The sequence below is a fragment of the Thamnophis sirtalis genome, unplaced genomic scaffold (genome assembly GCF_051295495.1).
Source record: "Thamnophis sirtalis isolate CommonGarterSnake01/CBP01778 unplaced genomic scaffold, rThaSir2_p1.2 scaffold_9, whole genome shotgun sequence".
NCBI lineage: Eukaryota > Metazoa > Chordata > Lepidosauria > Squamata > Natricidae > Thamnophis > Thamnophis sirtalis.
In genome coordinates this window covers 8,308,195-8,330,396 of record NW_028261389.1, presented here as the reverse complement: position 1 = coordinate 8,330,396, position 22,202 = coordinate 8,308,195, and the positions used below count along the sequence as shown (strand labels likewise).

The following is a 22,202-nucleotide window of genomic DNA, read 5'->3' as shown; positions in this document are numbered from 1 at the left end:
AAAAAGGTCATATCATCAGTCACAAGCCACCTACAACTGCCTCGCTTAGCAATGGAGATTCGGCTCCTGGTTGTGGCCATAAGCCGAGGACTATCTGCACTAGCTATCCAGTGGCTAATATGCAGGGTTAAGGAGTTTGCGGTGGAAATTATCTCCCCAAATGTCGCTTTAGCAAGACACGGTTTGCGATTGCTGGCCTTAAACTGGCTTTTTGAAACTTTAACAATTGTCTTCGGAACTGTCCTCACACCGAACCAAACTCCTCTCCAGGCTGGGCTTGAGCAGGGTATCCATGATTTTCCCACGGTTTCGAGAAGCCCATTGTCCGTCTTCAGCCAAGGGGGACCCCTGCCGTTTTCCAAATCGGAGTCCGAAAGAATTGAAGTTAAATTTACTTCTGGTGAACCGGAGCCTACAGGAGATCTGGCTTTCTGTCTCGCTTTCCTGGATAAAATAGCAAAGGCTAGTAGGATCGGCCAGGTTGAGCTCTTCAGAGCCTGGGGTCGCAGAATAGGAATTCCTCTTTTTCTGCCATTCAGGAGGGAGATCTAGGAAAAGAGATTCATTTGGAGAAGGCAGGTTACGGTAAGGCATCATGAAACACCGGGACAAATGAATAGGGGCAGCCATAATTAGATGGCATTATTGTGTGCTGAAAGTCTGGAAGCTCCCATAATTGAATTCTGGCCCAGTGTGGTGGGATGTAGTCTGGATTCCCAAGAGGGTATGCTGCGTTCCAGAAGACCAAGAGGCAATTCAGACAGTAGGTGTGGGAGAAAGAGAGTGAAGGCAGCTCTTCCCTAACAGTTCCCAAAGTATAAAAACATATTTTTCAGAGTATAAGACGCACCTTTCCCCCCCTAAAAGAGTGTGGAAATGTTGGTGTGTCTTATATGCCGAATGCAGCCATTTTTTGTCTCCCCTGCATCCCATTTTTGCAAAAAACGGAGGGGTTTTTACTTTCTTCCAGCACCCACTCTGCAGGCTTCAGTAAGGCTGGGGGAAGGAGAAAATGCCCCCATTTTTGCAAAAGAATGGTCCATTTTCTGCAAAAATTGGGACGTTTTTGCCTCCCCCCTGCCCTGCTGAAGCCTGCAGAGTGCTCCTGGTGGCCAGGGAGGACAAAAATGTTTTTTTCTTACTTACCTTTTCGAAATCTTGGTGTTTCTTATACACCGGTGCGTCTTATAGTCCGAAAAATACAGTACCTTATGGGTGGGTGTTATCATGCTTTAGTTTGGCAAAAGTCTGTCTATCGGGGAGGACTGTCAATGTGTTTGACCTACCAGCAACTACCTGGGAATAATGTGGAATGTCAGCAAACACATGATAAAGGTAGGTCAGTGGCAAATCTACAATACCTACCTGAGAAGCCAGTTTTTAGAATTGAACTGAAGTCCCCGTGGACAGGTTTTCCAAGAATTCGGCTTTGTTTGAGGATGGTCATGAAGGAGAGTAAGAATAGGAGCTTAATCATGTCTGAATGCCTAAGAAAAGTTCTGGGGAAAACAGAAAACGAAGAGCTGAAAATTTCCATCACAGAACGTAGAATAACCACGGGGCTGGATGGGCCCTCAAAGGTCTTCTAATCCAAAAGTCTTCTAAAATAAAGGTCGCCAACCAACCCCTGGGCTGTGACCCATTACCAGGCCATGACCTATTTGGAATTTGGCTGTGTGAGTGGCTGGCTGGAGCACATGCACAGCTCAACTTGCGCAAATGGTGGGCACTCGTGCGCACCGGCCCACTGCTCACACAAGGGCTGTGAGTACGCACATTCATTCACCAGCCCACCACTCACGCAGCCAGCATACTTCCCATTTCACCCCGTTCCCCAGCCAGGTTGCCAAGCCGCAAAGATTGAAAAGGCTGTTCCGAAATGGAACAGCCCTGGGACAGAAGGTGTGAGGTTTTAAGGGTGTGACCCACTCCTAGGCTGCATCAACAGAGGGATAGAATCGGGATCACGTGAAGTGTTAATACCACGTTATAATGCCTTGGTAAGGCCCAGTGGTGGTGGGTTTCAAATCTTTTTAGGACCTCTTCTGTAGGTGTGGCCTGCTTTGTGGGAGTGGCTTGCTAGCCATGTGACGGAGTGGGAGTGGCTTGGCAGTCATGTGACTGGGTAGGCGTGGCCAACTTGTAAAATGTGGTGAAACTCACTTAGCAACACCCTTGCTTAGCAACCAAAATGTTGGCTCAGAAACTCTGGCATTTGAAGCACGCAAGTCTTAAAGCTGTCAAGTTACAAGACCCTTGCACCCCTAACCCTTTAGGGAAAAAAACCCCAGTGGTGTTCAAACTTGACAGCTTTAAGACTTGTGGACTTCAACTCCCAGAATTCCTCCTCCAGTCATGTTGGCTCAGGAACTCTGCCATTGAAGTGTGCAAGTCTTAAAGCTGTCAAGTTACAAGACCCTTGCCTTGCACTCCTAACCCCAGGGGTGCTCAAACTTGACAGCTTTAAGACTTTAAAGTTTAGATAGGATTCTTAGAGGTGGGCGGGGCGATTGGTGAGCCAGCCAATCAGTGAGCGGCGGGTGGGGCAAGCGTGGTGAGGATGGGTGGGTGGAGGGAGCTGGAAACCGGTTCTAAACAGCATGGTAGATTTGTGGAACCTCTTCTATAGATGAGGTTAGAACTGGCAGGAACCCACCCCTGGTAAGGCCACACTTGGAATACTGCTTCCCCTTTGGGTCGCCATGATATAACAAAGATGTTAAAACCAACATCTTTGGTACTGGTGAAATCCAAAAATTTTTTACTACCTGTTCTGTGGGCATGGCTTGGTGAGCATGGCAGGGGAAGGATATTGCAAAATCCCCATTCCCACCCCACTCTGGGGCCAGTCAGAGGTGGTATTTGCCGGTTCTCAGAACTACTCAAAATTTCCGCTACCAGTTCTCCAGAACCTATCGGAACCTGCTGGATTTCACCCCTGGTTGAGATTCTAGAAAGAGTGCAGAGAAGAGCAACAAAGATGATTAGGGGACTGGAGGTTAAAACATATGAAGAACGGTTGCAGGAACTGGGTATGTCTAGTTTAATAGAAAGAAGGACGAGGGGAGACATGATAGCAGTGTTCCAATATCTCAGGGGTTGCCACAAAGAAGAGGGAGTCAAACTATTATCCAAGGCACCTGAAGGCAGGACAGGAAGCTATGGGTGGAAACTAATCAAGGAGAGAAGCAATCAAGAAATAAGAAGAAATGTCCTGACAGTTAAAACAAGTGAATGGCTTGGCTTCAAAAGTTGTGGATGTCCCATCACAAAGAGCTGGCACTATCTTTCTTTCTTTCTTTCTTTCTTTCTTTCTTTCTTTCTTTCTTTCTTTCTTTCTTTCTTCTTTTTGCATTGATAATCTTGCTAAGAAAGAGGCCATCATACATTTCAAATAATGCTCTTGTGCATTATTGCACATCAAGCAGCAACTTTGTGGTTAGCATCCGAATTTGAATGAAGTTTTTCTAAGGGTGTCAAATGTCCTTTTCCCCAAAGCCTACAGTATGTGGCTGTACTGATATTCCTAAACTCACAATGATTAAAACTAAATATCCATAGGTTTAAATGAGACACCCACACACACCTCTCTTCACTGTTGTGAACTAATTCGAGTGTTTTTGTGGAATAGATTTTATTTGCTTTAATGGACAAGTTTTCGGTCACTAGGAAGGAATCCAAAATGATCTTATTTCTGGAACTATCCTCTTAAAAAGTAATTTTAAAAACTTAAGAATCTTCTTGTTTTCTGCATTATGTTATTTGTCAGACAAGTTCTATTAAACTTCACTGGCATTCAGCATATGCATATATGTTCATGAATTCTTGAAATAAATTTTTTATTCTTAAAGGAAAAAAATGTTGTTTGTTGCTCCCAAGATGGGTGTAACTCTTTCAAGTTGTGAGACAAATCTTAAAATTAACCATTGAGCCATAATCAGAATTGGAGTTTGAAAAAGAAGAAATATGAATCATTTATGAATGCTTAACATTGAATTAAACTGAGTTTGAATGTTGTCTCTAGTCTAACAAACTCTATCTTGGTATTATTCCAAGAATAAAATAGCCGGTAAGTCATTGCAGAAATACTAAGGATTTCTGATTCGTCCACTTTACGAAAGATGGTAATATTCTAGACAGATTCTTGCTTGTAGTCCTCTGTCATCTTGGAACGAATATTTTTTTTAGGTCTTTAAATCCTAACAATCATTAAAATCTATGAAAAGAATTCAGGATAAAAAAAGGATGCAAGCGACAAGCAATCAGCTTTCAAGTTTAGTTTAAACAATTTGTCTAGCTGGAGAAGACAAAAGTACTCAGAAGAATCTAGCAAATATGAGATTGTGAAGTAAAATTGTAATAAAGCTAAAAAAAAAAAAAGCAGTCGGGAAGAAATGAAAGAGTCAGCGGTAATCAAAAGGTTAGACAAGGCGCAGCAGCATCATTGGGAAAAAAAAGAAGGGAAATAGGACAAATTCTGATCGAAAGATCTCTAAAAAGAGAAAATGCAATAGTTGATCAATAAAATCGAGTGGATAGTAGATGAAGTTCTAAGATTTGTCAGCATAAACCCAGCAAATGCAGAGAGGGGGAAAGCATACAGTAATTCAGTCTGGAGAAATGTTAATGTTATTCCTTCTGAAAGTTAGCATCTCATCACTTCAAGTCAAAGAACTTACCTTAGTGAAGTCCTGATTTCAAAGCTGTGTGTCTTCCTTGTTCTCTGGCTTCTTCTGTCCCTTAGGCAACCCGAAGCAGAGTCTTCCCTTCTGTGTAGGAGCCCCTGGTTTGCTCATCCTTTTGTAGGCTTCCTAAAATTGCGAGGTCCACACACAATTCACCTATGATTTAGTCACACAACGTGGCACCTGGTTTTTGCTCCCACCAAACAGCCCAGCATCCATCCGAGTTGAATAATCCAGCATTGCCATCTACTGATGAATGCCTGCAAGAACATCTTGGGTAGGTTCAATCGGAATAGAGCTGGAAGGGACCTTTAAGGTCTTCTAATCCAACCCCCTCAAGGAGGAGACTCCTATACCATTTCAGACAACTGCCTGTCCAATCTCTTCTTAAAAACCTCCAGTGTTGGAGCAACCCACAACTTCTGATTGCTTCTCTCCTTGGTTAGTTTCCATTCATCGTTTCTTGTCCTGGTGCTTTGGAGAATAACTTGACCCACCCCTCTTCTTTGTGGCAGCCGCTCAAATACTGGCAGAGGTGGGTTCCTACCAGTTCGCACCAGTTCGGTAGAACCGGTTCGTCAAATCTACCGAACCGGTTAGAAGAGGTTCCACTAGTAGACCCAGAAAGCAGGCCACACCTACAGAAGAGGTTCCAAATTTTTTTGAAACCCACCACTAACACACACACACACACAGTGAGAGAGAGAGAGAGAGAAGAGAGAGAGAGACTCACACAGAGAGAGAAAGAGAAAGAAAGGAAGAAAGAAAGAAAGAAAGAAAGAAAGAAAAAAAGAAAGAAAAAGTAAGAGAGAGATGAAAGGAAAAAAAGGAAAAAGGAACAGAGACAAAAGGAAGGAAAGAGAGAGAGAGAGAAGAGAGAGAGAGAGACTCACACAGAGAGAGAAAGAGAAAGAAAGGAAGAAAGAAAGAAAGAAAGAAAGAAAGAAAGAAAGAAAGAAAGAAAGAAAGAAAGAAAAAAAGAAAAAGTAAGAGAGAGATGAAAGAAAAAAAAGGAAAAAGGAACAGAGAGACAAAAGGAAGGAAAGAGAGAGAGAGAGAGAGAGAAGAGAGAGAGAGAGACTCACACAGAGAGAGAAAGAGAAAGAAAGGAAGAAAGAAAGAAAGAAAGAAAAAAAGAAAGAAAAAGTGAGAGAGAGATGAAAGAAAAAAAGGAAAAAGGAACAGAGATAAAAGGAAGGAAAGAGAGAGAGAGAGAGAGAGAGAGAGAAAGAAAGAAAGAAAGAAAGAAAGAAAGAAAGAAAGAAAGAAAGAAAGAAAGAAAACACATGGCTGGCAAGACACTCCCACCAGGTCACATGGCTGGCAAGCCACTCCCACAAAAGAGGCCACACCCACAGAGTAAGTTCAAAAATTCTTTGAAACCCACCACTGAATACTGGGATATTGCTATCATGTCCCCCTTAGTCCTTCTTTTCTCTAGCCAAACCCAATTCCTGCAACCGTTCTTAATATGGCTTGCTCTTATTTTATTGTAAGATAAAACACACAGATAGAAAGCAAATGTTAGAAAAGTTAAATGAGGAAAAAAGAGAAGTGCATCGAAAAGGAAAGAAAAAAAAGCCTCCAGTAACTTCCAACTTTTTTTAGTGTTGCAGAATATAAAAAAGGTTGCAACCTCAATTTTTTGCTTTACATCTCTAAATATTTCCAGCCATTTCTATAATAAAAATGTCATTCCAGCCATCAAAACCTACAATCAAAGTTCTATTTTCTTCAGTTTCAAGCACAAATTCCAGAAGCTGTTTCCAAGTGGAATAAAAAACTAGAAAGATTCTTCTCTTTCGTTAATACAGACAATTTTTATCATCTCTGGTGACCGTTGCACCAGTTTTACCATCCAGCTATTCTTCCGTTGTGTGAATTAAGCTATATTTCTGTCTTTGTGCATATGAGATTCTCGTCATGTTAACATAGATAGTAACCAACTTCCAAACTTTCTTTCAACATCTTTATCCATCAGAAATGATTTGTACCTAGACAACACACTGTTCAATTAAAGTTGGATTTTTTTATCTATATATATAAAAACGTGTGTGGTTGGTGTGTGTGTGTGTGTGTGTGTGTGTGTGTGTGTGTGTGTGTGTGTGTTCCAGTGTAACTCTGGAACGCCTCGAGCAATTTTAGCCAAACTTGGTACACAGATGACTTACTCTCTGGAGACAAATACTGTGGAGGTAAGATACCCCTTACCCCCTTCAGAGTGTGTGTTCTGTTAAGTTTATTGGGCCTTTAAATGGCTTCTACTGTACTGCTGTAAAATGGCTTCTACGGTACAGTGCAGTAGAGTTGCCATGGTAATGGCTTCACAGTACTCCACAAGGAGGCTCCCTCTGGTAAGGGGGGAAATCCAATATTAGAAATTATGTTTGGTTGGGACATTTCCCTCCTATAAATAAATATCTGGGCAATGCCGAGTTATTGCCTAGTATACTGTGAAATAAAATAAAAACTTATTACAAAAATAAGATTTTAAGAAGCTTCTGAATTAACATAAAGATCTCATCCCAATACAGGCAGTCCTCAATTTATGATCACAACTGAGCTCAAAATTTCTGTCGCTAAGCAAAGCAGTCCCATTTTACAACCTTTCCTGCCATAGTTGTTAAGTGAATCACTGCAGTTGTTAAGAGTAACAAGGTTGTAAAGTGAATCTAACTCTCACATTGACTTTGCTTCTTGGAAGTTCACAAACGGCAATCACAAGACCCCAGGGCATCAGTTTGCCAAGCATCCAAATTTTGATCACATGACCATGGGGAGGCTGCAATGGTCGTAAGTGTGAAAAGCGGTCACAAGTCACTTTTTTTAAAAAAGAAACAATGCTGTTGTAACTTTGAATGGTCACTAAATGAACAATTGTAAATCGAGGGCAACCTATATTTCTCTGCTTTATCATAAGCCCACCAGAAAAAAAAAAACCAGTAGCCTTTTCTTCTGCTTGAGCAGGGGGATGGACTAGAAGACCTCCAGGTTCCCTTCCAGCTCTATTCTGTTCTATTCTGTTCTGTTCTGTTCTATTCTAATCTAGTCTGGTTTAGCCTAGTTTAGTCTACTCTTCTCTAGTCTAATTCTATTCTTATTCTTATTCTTATTCTATTCTACTCTAATTCTATTCTATTCTTATTCTTATTCTTATTCTATTCTACTCTAATTCTATTCTATTCTTATTCTACTCTACTTTAATTCTATTCTATTGTACTCTACTCTATTTTACTCTACTCTATCTTAATTCTATTCTTATTCTACTCTACTCTACACTAACTCTACTCTACTCTAATTCTATTCTATTGTTGCATTTCTAGCCTACATTTCCCCCTGCAGTCTTCCTTCTCATTCTCCATTTCAGTTTTGCAGGTGTGTAAAATCACAGACTTACAGCTCCCCCTTTTAACCAGCAGGAGAGAAACACCGGTGCCTGCCGAGCATGAGCAATTGCAAAGCTACTTCGGTCTCAGTTTGTTGAAAACCCTGCCAAGATTTCCAGCAAGTTTTACTAATTCTGTTCTTGTTTTGTTTTAAATTTCCTGCCTTTTCTTTCTTGTTTTTTCTGGACAAATCTCTCTGTGTGTGTGTGTTTGTGTGTGTGTCTCTCTGTGTGTGTGTGTCTCTGTCTCCCTCTCTGTCTCTTTCTCACTCACTCCCTCTCTCTCTGTGTGTCTCTTTCTCTCTGTCTCTCTCTGTGTCTCTGTCTCTCTCTGCCTCTGTCTCTGTCTGTCTCCCCCTCCCTCTCCCTCTCCCTCTCTCTCTCTCTTTCTTTTTCTCTGTAGGGTAAACAAAGAGCCCCTCCTGCACCAAGTGGGGAAAGACCCATCATTTAAACATACCCGCACAAACGCTACGAAGGCTCTCTGCCTCGGGAGACAGCAACAACTAGGAGCAAAATGCCTCTGGTCCGATCCCTTTCGGTCACTTCTCTCAACGGTCTTCCACAATGGGACGGTGAAGACTTACCAGTAGAAGACCTTTTGCTCTTCGAAGTCTCCTGGGAAGTCACCAATAAAGGTTAGTGTCCTTTTTTCCCCAAAAAATAAAATTCCCTTCCAAGCTGCTGGAGCGATGGATTTTATCGGTGTAGCAAAAATTATAGAATAGAATAGAACATAGAAGAAAATAATACAATGTAATGCAATGCAATGCAATGCAATACAAGGATAGGATAGGATAGGATAGGATAGGATAGGATAGGATAGGATAGGATAGGATAGGATAGGATAGGATAGGATAGGATAGGATTCTTTATTGGCCAAGTGTGATTAGACACACAAGAAATTTGTCTTTGGTGCATTTGCTCTCAATGTACATAAAAGACAAGATACATTCGTCAAGAATCATAAGGTACAACACTTAATGATAGTCATACGGTACAAATAAGCAATCAAATCATACTAGGAAACGATCAATATAAATCGTAAGGATACAAGCAACACAGTTACAGTCATAAGTGGGAGGAGATGGGTGATAGGAACGATGAAAAGATTAATAGTAGCGCAGGCTTAGTGAATTGTTTGACAGTGTTGAGGGAATTATTTGTTTAGCAGAGTGATGGCGTTCAGGCTGGAAAATTGTCTTTGTGTCTAGTTTTGTCCAGTTGTTCTGGTGTGCAGTGCTCTATAGCGACGTTTTGAGGGTAGGAGTTGAAACGATTTCTGTCCAGGATGCGAGGGGTTAGGGTTAGTTAGGGTTATGAATAAAAGACTGGGGGGGGGGGAGGAAGATGGAGTTACTTATGTGAAGGCAGGTTGCTGAGGGAGGCATGGCTATGTACAACCACTGGGGCCTGCGCTGAATCCGCTGCACCCATTTTTATTTATTTGTCGCCCATCTTGATTAGAGAGCCGAGGTGGCGCAGTGGTTAGAGTGCAGTACTGCAGGCCACTTCAGCTGACTGTTATCTGCAGTTCGGCGGTTCAAATCTCACCGGCTCAAGGTTGACTCAGCCTACCATCCTTCCGAGGTGGGTAAAATGAGGACCCAGACTGTGGGGGCAATATGCTGACTCTGTAAACCGCTTAGAGAGGGCTGAAAGCCCTATGAAGCGGTATATAAGTCGAACTGCTACTGCTATTATTTTGACAAATAAGCTGAGGCAGCAAACATAACCCTCACATCCTCCTATTTTCCCCACAATAAGAACAGCCCTATGAGGTGGGTTGGGCTGAGAATGACTTCCTCGGAGCCGCCCAGCTGGCTTTTACACCTATGGTGTAAGAGAACTAGAATTCACCGTCTCCTGGTGATTTGTCCCAAAGTCACGCAGTCAATTTTCGTACTCAAGAGGGAGCCTAGAATTTCAGTCTCCTGGTGATTTTGGCTCACCCCGCTGACTTTCGTGCCTAAGGCAGGGCTCTAGAACTCCCAGTCTCCTGGCTTCTAGCTTGGTGCCTCGACGCATTATAGCAAAAAATGGCACGATCCATTTGTACAATGTAAGAATTTTTAGAATTCCATCAAAGAGAGAAGCAACTTGGAATTAAGGAGAAGCTTCCTAACAGTAAGGACAATTAACCAGCGGAACAGCTGGCCTCCAGAAATAGTGGCTGCTCCATCACTGGAGGTTTTGAAGAAGAGACTGGACATCTGAGATTGTATAGGTTCTCCTGCTTGAGCAGGGGGCTGGACTAGAAGACTTCCAAGGTCCCTTCCAGCTTGCTTCCATGCCTAAGGTGGGACTAGAACTCACAGTCACCTGCTGATTGGTCCAATGTCTTTCAGCTGGCTTCCATACCTAAGGCAGGATTAGAACTCACTGTCTCCTGGTGATTGCCCCAAAGTCACTCACCTGACTTTCATACATGAGACAGGGCTAAAACTCACCATCTCCCAGTTTCTAGCATGGTAGCTTAAACATTTGGCCACGTTAGCTCTCAAAATCGTTTCCCTTTTTAAAACTATTCTTTCATTTCCATCATGGTTCTAAAAGAAACTGTTGCATCCCGTTATTTAAATGAATTTATGAGCACCCTCTCTTTAGCAATTCCTTGCTCACATCAAACCTGGAAAACAACGTTGCAGTATGCCTCCTTTCAGAAACGGTGGGGCAATGTCTGTTTGTTCTGCTGGTATACTCAAAGGGCCACTGTTTTGTTTTTAATCCATGGATAGGAGGGGTGGCCAAACTGATGGCCTTGGGTTAATTTCAGTTTGCTGCAAGCAATCAGTCCAAACCTCAATCAGCTGGAGTGGTTTTTGGTCATCTCCCTGACAGCCTGGTGGGGAGGGGAGAGGAAGGGAGAAAGGAAAGGAAAGGAAAGAAAGAAAGGAGGGGTGGAGGGAGGGAGGAAGGAAGGAGAAGGACTGAAGGAAGGAGGGGAGGGAGGAAGAATGAAGAGGGAGGGAGGAATGGAAGGAGGTTAGGAGAAGGAAGGAAGGAAAGAAGGGAGGGAGGGGAGGGAGGAAGGAAAGAAGGGAGGGGAGGGAGAGAAGGACCGAAGGAGGGAGGAAGAAGAAGGATGGAAGGAGGGAGGGGAGGAAGGAAGAATGAAGGAGGGGAGGAGGAAGGAAGGAATGGAAGGAGGTTAGGAGAAGGAAGGATGGATGGATGGAAAGGAGGAATGGAAGATTAGGAGAACGATGGAAGGAAAGAAGGGAGGGAGGGGAGAGAGGGAGGAAGAAGTTAGGAGGAAGGAGGAGAGCAAGGAAGGAAGGAATGGAATGAGGTTAGGAAAAGGAAGGAAGGAAAGAAAGGAGGGAGGGAGGGGAAAGAGGGAGGGAGACAGGAAGGAAGTTAGGAGGAAGGAGGGGAGGAAGGAATGGAAGGAGGTTAGGAGAAGGAAAGAAAGAAAGAAGGGAGGGGGAAAAGGGAGGGAGGGAGGAAGGAATTTAGGAAGAAGGAGGGGAGCAAGGAAGGAAGGAATGGAAGGAGGTTAGGAAAAGGAAGGAAGGAAAGAAAGGAGGGAGGGAGGGGAAAGAGGGAGGGAGGTGGGAAGGAAGTTAGGAGGAAGGAGGGGAGAAAGGAATGGAAGGAGGTTAGGAGAAGGAAAGAAAGAAAGAAGGGAGGGGGAAAAAGGGAGAGAGGGAGGAAGAAGTTAGGAGGAAGGAGGAGAGCAAGGAAGGAAGGAATGGAATGAGGTTAGGAAAAGGAAGGAAGGAAAGAAAGGAGGGAGGGAGGGGAGGGAGGGAGACAGGAAGGAAGTTAGGAGGAAGGAGGGGAGGAAGGAATGGAAGGAGTTTAGGAGAAGGAAGGAAGGGAGGGAGGGAGGGGAAAGAGGGAGGGAGGCAGGAAGGAAGTTAGGAGGAAGGAGTGGAGGAAAGAAGGAAGGAATGGAAGGTGGTTAGGAGAAGGAAGGATGGAAAGGAGGAGGGGAGGGAGGGAGGAAGTTAGGAGGGAGGAGAGAGAGGGAGGAAGAAATGGAAGGAGGTTAAGAGAAAGAGGGGAGGGAGGAAGGAAGGAGAAAGACTGAAGGAAGGAGGGGAGGGAGGAAGTCCACACATCTTCAAGTACTCAGGATTGTGAAACACTGCCCTAGATGTTTTATTGTATTTATTGTCATCCAGCCATTGGAAGCCATCTAGAAGAGTCAGTTACGAGAACAGGTAACATACATGTTTGCAAATGAAGACACACACATGAATGCAGATCCAGTAACTTGGGCCAAATCACCGCAAAGCTCTCCTGCTCCGGATAAGCTCATTCCTCTCAAACCAGTTCCTCCATCTATTCTGATCGATTTGTTCCTCGTAGAGAGCACCGGACTAAAACGGAGGGGTGGCATTTGTTGACATTGTTCCAAAACCTGTTGATTTGCCATTAGAAGCAAATCTTTTCCTGCTGTCAGGACAGAAATGAGTTACTGATGAGTCAATCAGTAACTTCACCTGTCATCTCCCTGCATGGCTAAAGATAAAGGGAAAACTGAGAGGGGAGAGTGTCTTGCAACCCCAGAGATCTAATCTCAGCGAGGCAAATATTAGGCTGGCCTTTGAAATCAGCCGTGGCTGAAAATTTGGGGCGTGGACATTGCCCTCAAAGACAAACCCGGCTCCCATCATTTGCGATCTCACTTTCTTTCTGGATAAAAAAAAGTATTTACCGATGGCGAGGCCTTGGCATCGTGAGCTGTTTATATACAGACAATCCTCGACGTACAGCAGTTCGCTTTAGTGACCGCTCGACGTTACAACGGCGTTGAAAAGAGTGACTTGCGATCGTTTTTCACACTTAACGACCCTTGCACAGTCACGTGATTTACGGGTGGGTCAGAGGTGGGTTGCTGGCAGTTCGGCCAGGGTTCAGCCTAACCGATAGTGGAATTCAGGCCTGGGCCGCAGAACCGGCAGCGACCCAGGCCTGCCATGCCCCCAAACCGGTTCCCTCGCTGCCAATTGGGTGCAGCCATTTTGGATTTTAGTGACTGTGTGTGCGCAGTTCACTATAAATTGTTCTGCACAAGCGTGCAGAACAATTTACCGTATTTTTGGAGTATAAGATGCACTGGAGTATAAGACACACCAAGATTTTGAAGAGGCAAAGTTAAAAAAAAAAGTTTTTGCACTCTGCAGGCCTCCCCAAAACGGCCCATTTTTCACAAAAACGGGTCTGTTCCCCCCCCCCCCCCAAAAAGGGCATGCATAGCCTTTAGGAGGCTTACAGAGTGCTCCTAGGGGCTGGGGAGACAAAATTAAGCAAAAAATGGCCCGTTTTTTGCTCATTTCTACCCTCCCTAGCCCCCAGGACCACCCTGGAAGCCCCTAAAGGCTATGCAAGGCCATTTTGGTGAAGAGGGCGGGGTTTCTGGAGGCAAAAAAATGCTGTATTCAGTGTATCATCATTGGATAATCAGGAAAGAAAACTACAAGACTCTGTTGATAGAAATCAAGTGTACTTTTACTAATTATAAATGAACAGAAGCGAAGCAAAGCGAAGTCTGATTATTTAGGCGCAAAAGCAAATAATATATTGTATAATTCATTCCCCTCCCCTTGGCATCCCATGTATAGTCCAATCATAATTCTCCCAAGTGTCAGGTGCGAGATAACTTTGAAGGGCATCACCAGGATGGAATGCCGGTGCTGTTGGCCTTGGCGGGAAACACTCCTCCGCGTGCGCAGTAAGGTGGACAGTTCAAACTCCAGAATCTTCCTCTAGCACAACAGTTAGTCTCCTCCCAAATACCATGCCCCCCCCCCGGCCCCGTTTCAATGGCAGCTGAAGCAGCAGCAAAGCAGAGGCTGACAGTATAAGATGCACCCAGATTTTCAGCCTCTTTTTTGAGGGAAAGAGGGTGTGTCTTATACTCTGAAAAATACGGTACATTGAAAAGTGCATGCACACGCAGCATGCATCTGGTATGAAGTGTGTGAAGCATGCACGGGCGCATGTTGCACGCGGGTTGCGAACTGGTAGTAACTGGCGAGCGATCGTGGGTGCACCTCGGTTCACCCACGTAACACCTATCCTCTGCGAGCTGCACTGGCTGCCTATTGGTCTTCGGATACGCTTCAAGGCGCTAGTCGTCACTTATAAAGCCCTTCATGGTATTGGACCTGGGTACTTGAGAGACCGCCTGCTGCCAATTACCTCCAATAGACCGATCAGATCCCACAGATTAGGCCTCCTCCGAATTGCATCCGCCGGCCAATGCCGACTGGCGACTACCCGGAGGAGAGCCTTCTCTGTGGCTGCTCTGACCCTCTGGAACGAACTCCCCGTGGAGATTCGAACCCTCACCACCCTCCAGGCCTTCCGCAAAGGCCTTAAAACCTGGCTGTTCCGACAGGCCTGGGGCTAAAGAGCTTTTGCCCCACTCCTCAAATGGTATGGTTGTTGTGTGTTTTTAAATTGTGTATTGTTATGTTCGTCTTTTTATCCCACGTCTGTACCCCCTTTCCTGACTTGAATTGTGAGCAGCCCTGAGTCCCCTTCGGGGAAAAGGGTGGCATATAAATGTAATAAATCCAGTCCAATCCAATCCACCCCTGGTTCGGATGCTTGACAACTGACTCACATTTATGATAGTTGGAGTGTCCTGGAGTCACGTGATCCACTTTTGCGACCTTCTGACCAGCCCAGTCCAGGACAATATTGTACTTCCCTGGATGAGAAAAGGAGAGACATGTTTTAAAAGACAAAGCAGCTTCCAGCAGCTGCCTGGCCCCTCCACATTTCAGCTCCAGGGTGATGGGATTATTAAGAGATGGTCTTCAGGACATGATAGGATTAGCCCTCTACCCATCTCACCACAAAGCACCTGGCTGGGAGGATTACATCACCCAGCAAGGCTCAACCAAGCCTGGGACTCAGGACAGCCTATAGAGCGGCCCCTACATGACCCCATGGGAGACTGACAACCAATCAGAATACAAGCTCAAATTCAAAAGCTCAGAGAGGGCATAAAATCCAGGGCACTCTCGGCATCTCTTCCCCCTTTTTCTTCTTCTTCCCCCAACATCTTCAAGGCAGGTGGTCCCGTCCACCATTAAAACCATCTTTCCAAACAGCCACCATGTTTCCGGTGTCTTTTCCCCCACTTGGAACTGAACCCAGAAGGACATTTCTTCCAACAGAGCTTTTTTGCAACTGTTCCAAAGCAACTTTTCCTAATAGCCCCCCCCCCCCCCATGAAACCGCAGAGCAGGCAGGGGATTATAGGAGGTGACAGGAGACCTCTTCGTTGCTTCAGTTGTCTCTCCACACCCAACACAAACTATGCAATTTTAAAAAAGCCATCACTTTTTCTCCAGAGGTGTCCTTTTCCTGGGACGCGGCCAACTTTCAAATGTCTCGACAGGTGCGTACCTGCCCTGTGAAAAAGGGATTCATTTTCCTTGGGTTTGCACAATCGAGTCTAAACAAAGCCAGGTTGGGGTTGGAGAGATTTGGGGGAGGCAAGGGGTTGTGGGAAACCCACCCGTTATTTTAGCATATTGTGCGAATGAAGTAACCGCCTGGAATGATATAGAGCAGAGTTTGGTAACTTTTAAGATGTGTGGCTCTCAACTCCCAGAATTATGCAGCCGTAACTGTGTTATTTTTTTCATGACCCGTCAAAACCGCGTTCCACAAAAGCGCGGTCGACGAAATCGCGTATGTGACATCATCACAACGCGATGAAAAAGATCAAAAAATTGAAATAAAAATTAAATTACAGCAAGCCGATTCACATAAAGGTAAGGGTTAGGTTAAGGGTTAGGGTTAGGTTTAGAGCGTTAGCGTTACGTTTAGCGTTAGGTTAAGGGTTAGCGTTAGGTTTTTCGTTACGTTAAGGGTTAGGTTTAGGGTTAGGGTTAGGGTTAGGTTAAGGGTTAGGTTTAGGGTTAGGTTTGGGGGGGTTAGGGTAAGGTTTTCGCTTTATTTTTACATTTTTCGATCTTTTTCGTTGCGCTGTGATGACGTCACATACGCGCTTTCGTCGACCGTGATTTTGTCGTCCGCGGTTTTGTGGTGGAACCATTTTTTTTTCTTCCAAAAAAATGCCAAGTTGTTTCATTAAGTTATTCTACAATATAATTTTATTAAAGCTTTGTATTATTGTTTTTATTTTCTAAAGGGCAGAAGGGAGGAAGAGAGGGAGGAAGGAAAAAAGGAAGGAAGGAGGGAGGGAGGATGGAAGGAAGACAGGCAGGAGGGAGAGAAGGGAGGAGAGGGAGGGAGGAAGAAAGGGGAGGGAGGATCTGGTGAGAGAGAGAGAGAGGGAAGGAAGCAGGGAAGGAAGGAAGAGGAATGAATGAATGAATGAATGAAGGAAGGAAGGAAGGAAGGAAGGAAGGAGAGGCAGGGAGAGAGGAAGGAGAAGAGGGAAGAAAGGAGGGAGGGTGAGGGTGGGATGAACGGTTGGAAGGAAGGAAAGAGGGAAGGAGGGAGAGAATGAAGGAAGGAGAGGGAAAGCAGGAGAGAGGGAGGGATGGAGGGAAGAAGGAGAGGGAGAAAGGGAAGGAAGGAAGGAGAGGAAGGAAGGAAGAAATAGGATGGAGGGGGGGACGGAGAAGGAGGGAGGAAGTAGGTTAGGAGGCAGGGAGGGAGGGAGAAAGGAAGAAAGGGGAGGGAGGGAGGGAGGAAGGAAGAAATGGGAGGGAGGACGGAAGGGGAGGGAGGAAGTAGGTTAGGAGGGAGGCAGAAAGGAAAGGGGAGGCAGGGAGGGAGGATGGAGAGGGAGAAAGGATGGAGATGAGGGAGGGAAAGAGGGAAGGAAGAAGGGAGGGGGATGAAGGGAGGATGGAAGGAAGGAAGAAGGAAGGAGAAGGAGAGCAGGAGAGAGGGAGGAAGGGAGGAGAGGGAGGAGAGGGAGAAAGGGAAGGAAGGAGAGGGAGGAAGGGAGGGAGGAAGGAAGGAAGGATGAAATGGGAGGGAGGGAGGGGGCAAAGAAGGAAAGAAATAACTTTTAGAATTCATATTTGTCCTGCTTTTCTTTCAGTTGGTGGCATCTGCACGGTGATTCAGACCAAAGCCAAAACCACGTTAGACGAATGGGGGGAGAATTACTTTCTCCTGGGCCCTTATTTTGAGCACAACGTGAAGACGCAAGTGGAGCTCTGCGAACCTCCCAATGCAGCCGTGAAGAAAGCGATGGATGTGATCAAAGCCAATGGCTACCAGGTGAACAAGTTTCCCCCCTAGAAAACCCAAACATTTAAAAGAAAAATTCTAAAGCCTGAGAAGAGTTACGGGGTTCACAAAGCCCCTAATATCCTCTCTTCACATCAATACATAAACAAACAAATCGAAATTATTATTATTATTAATTAGATGGCAAACTAGTCTCTGCTCGAATAGGTCCAAATTAATTTGCAGGCTTTACCCGAACTCTTCCTCCTCCCTTTGACAGGTCCATTTTGGGAGATGGCTGATTGAAGGAAGCCCCTACGTGGTGCTCTTCGATATCGCATCAGCCGCTTGGAATCTGGACCGGTGGAAAGGGGAATTCTGGGAAGCCAGCCATATCGGGATTCCTTACCACGACCGAGAAGCAAACGATGCCCTCATCTTTGGATCCCTCACTGCCTGGTTTTTGAAAGAGGTGCTGTGTTTGGGCCTGGCCTCCTCATCTCTCTTTCGAACTGCAAAGGTCCACTTGGCAAGCTCATCCCCTCTAGGGCTCCGGTAGCCTCTGATGCCGGTGGCCCTGCAAGCACTCAGCCTGCCGTATACAGGAGGGGAGGGCAGGGGAGAGGAGAGGAGAAGAGAATGGAACAGAAAATATGGAATGGAAAATATGGACTAGAAAATATAGAACAGAAAATATGGAATAGAATATGACAGAACAGAACGGAACAGAATAGAATTGAAAATATGGAATAGAAAATATAGAATGGAATAGGATAGGATAGGATAGAAAATATAGAATAGAATAGAATAGAATAGAATAGAAAATATGGAATAGAAAATATGGAATAGAATAGGACAGAATGGAACAGAACAAAACAGAATAGAATTGAAAATATGGAATAGAAAATATAGAATGGAATAAGATAGGATAGGATAGAAAATATGGAATAGAATATAATAGAATAGAAAATATGGAATAGAAAATATGGAATAGAATAGGACAAAATGGAACAGAACAAGATTGGAATTGAAAATATGGAATAGAAAATATAGAATGGAATAGGATAGGATATGATAGAAAATATAGAATAGAATAGAATAGAAAATATGGAATAGAAAATATGGAATAGAAAATATGGAATAGAAAATACAGAATGGAATACAATAGGATAGGATAGGATAGAAAATATGGGATAGAATAGAATAAAATAGAAAATATGGTTTAGAATAGAATAGAATAGAATAGAATAGAATAGAATAGAATAGAATAGAATATATGGAATAGAAAATATGGAATAGAAAATATGGAATAGAAAATATGGAATAGAAAATATGGAATAGAAAATACGGAATGGAATACAATAGGATAGGATAGGATAGAAAATATGGGATAGAATAGAATAAAATAGAAAATATGGTTTAGAATAGAATAGAATAGAATAGAATAGAAAATATGGAATAGAAAATATGGAATAGAAAATATGGAATAGAAAATATGGAATAGAAAATATGGAATAGGACAGAACAGAGCAGAATAGAATAGAAAATATGGAATAGAAAATATGGAATGGAATAGAATAGGATAGGATAGAAAATATGGAATAGAATAGAATAGAAAATATGGAATAGAATAGCATAGAATAGAATAGAATAGAAAATATGGAATAGAAAATATGGAATAGAAAATATGGAATAGGACAGAACAGAGCAGCATAGAATAGAAAATATGGAATAGAAAATATGGAATGGAATAGAATAGGATAGGATAGGATAGAAAATATGGAATAGAATAGAATAGAAAATATGGAATGGAATAGAATAGAATAGAAAATATGGAATAGAAAATATGGAATGGAATAGGATAGGATAGGATAGGATAGGATAGGGTAGAAAATATGGAATAGAATAGAATAGAGGAAAGGAAAAGAAAAGATAGAATGAAAAATAGAATGGAATGGAAAATAGAATGGAGAATGGAGTGAAATAGAAATGGAAGGGACCTTGTAGGTCATCTAGTCTAACCCCAACCCCCCAACCCTGCCAAAGCAGGAGACTCTACACCATTTCTGACAGATGGCAATCCAGTCTCTTCTTGAAAGCCTCCAGGGATGAAGCTCCCAGAACTTCCGAAGGCAACTTCTGTTCCATGGGGTTGATTGTTCTCACTGTCAGAAATGTCTCCTTATTTCATGGTTGAATCTCTCCTTGTTTAGATTCCATCCCTTTATTCCTTATCAATGGCGAAATCCCTGAGTAGCCCCTGGAATCCCTCTGAATCCAGAAAAATCTGTGGGGTGGACTTTGAACCCTCTTCCTGGGCAGCATCTGTCAAGGAACTAGAGCCGTCCTTGAGGGAAATTAGGAAAGAGCCCTTAGGAAGCAAGTTGGATAATGAATTGTACCAACCAGAGATAAAAGAAAGCATGAGGAACAAACAAAATTAAGACAGGTTTATTCTGAGTTCCTTTCTCACACTTCCTTCTATCTCTTGACTTGGTGACCTCCTGCTCAAATCTCTCCTTAGTCCCTTAATCTTTTTTCCATTCTTAACACTTGTGTAACTGACCTGGTAACAGAAGTGAAACTTTTTCAAGGAAAAAAAAACCCAATAAAAGTCCAGTTGCTTTTGGAAAAGCACTTTGGGCGTTTCTTCCTGGGTGTACAAACACACACACACACACACACACACACACACACACACACACACACACGACAGACATATTCTTGGATCTCTTGATGGAACGTAGTTAATGAAATCCTAAGCTTTGGCTATCTTTATAATGCATACATCTACATAGAAATCCATATATAAATGGATTTTTGTGTATGCGTGTGTGTGTGTTCCAGCATAACTCTGGAACGCCTTGAGCAATTTCAACCAAATTTGGTACACAGATGACTTTCCCTCTGGAGAAAAATACTGTGGGGGGTAAGACACCCTTAACATCCCTGGGGGTGGGGGGAGGATGTTCTGTTAAGATACAACCTGTTGTGCCTTAAAATGGTGTCTACCGTACTGCCTTAAAATGGCTTCTACTGTGCAGCGCAGTGGAGTTGCCATGGCTTCCCAGTACTCCACAAGGGGGCTCCCTCTGGTAAGGGGGAAAATCCAATATTAGAAATTATATAGTGGACATTTTCCCCCTATAAATAAATACCCAGGCAACCCCGGTTATTGGCTAGTTCTAAATACATGTTCCTATTATAAAACTGCTTCTCTAATCATTGCTTTGCTTATGAAATTCCCAGTCTCTGGAATACCCACTCAGGATCCACTGAATCATTAAACAACCATGGAATTCACTCAAACCTCTAAGGCCTTTTCGTCCCATCTGGCAGGGGGTTGGACTAGAAGACCTCCAAGGTCCCTTCCAACTCTTATCATTCCATGTTCCTCCCGCCACAAACAAAGCTGAAAAGGAATTCCTGTACTTTGGACCCAATGAGCAAATGTACCGCTAGGTTTTTAACTGAGTTGATTATTGGTGTTGTTAAGTACTCAGCTGTTGCCTCTTTATTCTTTTCACTCTTTAAATTTGGGAGATTATTGAGATGTTGTTGGAAGAAATGTCCTCCTGGCTTCAGTTCCAAGTGAGGAGAAAGACACTGGAAACATGGAGGCTGCTTGGAAAGATGGTTTGAATGGTGGGCAGGACCACATGGCTCGAAGATGTTGGGTGAAGGAAGAAAGCGGGGAGAGAGGCTGAGAGTGCCTGGGTTTTATAGCCTCTCTGGGCTTTTGAATTTGAGCTTGTATTCTGATTGGTTGTCAGACTCCCATGGGGCCATGCAGAGTCAACTCTCTAGGCTGTCCTGAGTCCCAGGCTTGGTTGAGCCTTGCTGGGTGATGTAATCTTCCCAGGTGCCATGTGGTAAAATGGGTAGAGAGCCAGTCCTATCATGTCCTGAAGACCATCTCTTAATAATCCCATCACCCTGGAGCTGAAGGGGAGGGGCCAGGCAGCTGCTGGAAGCTGCTTTGTCTTTTAAAACATGTCTCTCCTTTTCTCACCCAGGGAAATATAATATTCTGCCTTTTTAAATATTTCCTAGAATATTTCATTTGTCTAGGAGAGGGGTAGATGCTAACTTCCTGCAGCACCTGACTTAGAGGCAAGTAAAATTCCAGTTTTGGAAATGCAGGTATTTGCAATCCTGAGGCCCAAGCTTGGTTGACTCTCGCTGGGTGATGATGCAATGAAAAGGCTTTGGGATTCCTATTATGGCTCTGCCTAAAGGAGGAAGATCTTTGTTAGGTAGAATAGACTGGCCCAGGCCTCAATGGCCCATTAACAAAGGTGTGTGTGTGTGTGAGAGAGAGAGACAGAGACAGAGACAGAGAGAGAGAGAGACAGAGAGAGAGACAGACAGAGAGGGAGACAGACAGACAGACAGACAGACAGAGAGAGACAGAGAGAGAGAGACAGAGACACAGAAAGAGAGAGAGAGAGAGAGAGAGAGAGAGAGAGAGAGAGAGAGAATTTCTGCCTCCCTTTTAGGGGAAATATTCTGCCCTTTTAATATTTCCTAAAATATCTCACTTTCCTAGGAGAGGAGTGGGTGCTGACTTCCGACAAGGTGAAAGTTAGGAAGTGACATAATATGTTTCCCCTTTCTCTCTCCTTTGCAGCTTGCTAGTCAGTTTGAAGAGAAGCCCAACGTTATAGCTCACTTCCATGAATGGCAAGCTGGCCCCGGCCTCATCCTGTGCCGGTTCAGGAAGCTTCCAGTTGCGACCATTTTCACAACTCACGCAACCCTCTTGGGAAGGTACCTCTGTGCAGCGAGCATAGATTTCTACAATCATTTGGACCAGGTGAGGAAATGCACCTTGCCTTTTTCTCTCTTCTCCCCAGTTTGTGATTCTATAAACTCTTTTTTAAAAATATTTTTTAAAATTTTTTAATTTGAAACAAACACAATATCCTTCTTTACGTGCTGTAGAAAGTGTATCAGTTGGTTACAAAAAGACTTTCGTGCATCTCTTCCACAGTCAACAAACATAATTCATATTA

General features: G+C 43.8%; 1 protein-coding gene across 1 annotated transcript in view; it reads left to right on the top strand.

Annotated features, from left to right (window-relative positions):
- Window positions 1-8,298: 8,298 nt before the first annotated feature.
- GYS2 (glycogen synthase 2) overlaps window positions 8,299-22,202 on the top strand; it is a 38,803-nt gene continuing 24,899 nt past the window's right edge. Inside the window, exons 1-4 of the mRNA XM_087722755.1 lie at window positions 8,299-8,708; window positions 17,057-17,238; window positions 17,468-17,659; window positions 21,818-22,003. Of these exons, the coding sequence (XP_087578881.1) occupies window positions 8,588-8,708; window positions 17,057-17,238; window positions 17,468-17,659; window positions 21,818-22,003 (681 nt within the window). The 5' untranslated portion in view covers window positions 8,299-8,587. The remainder of the gene's footprint in view (window positions 8,709-17,056; window positions 17,239-17,467; window positions 17,660-21,817; window positions 22,004-22,202) is intronic.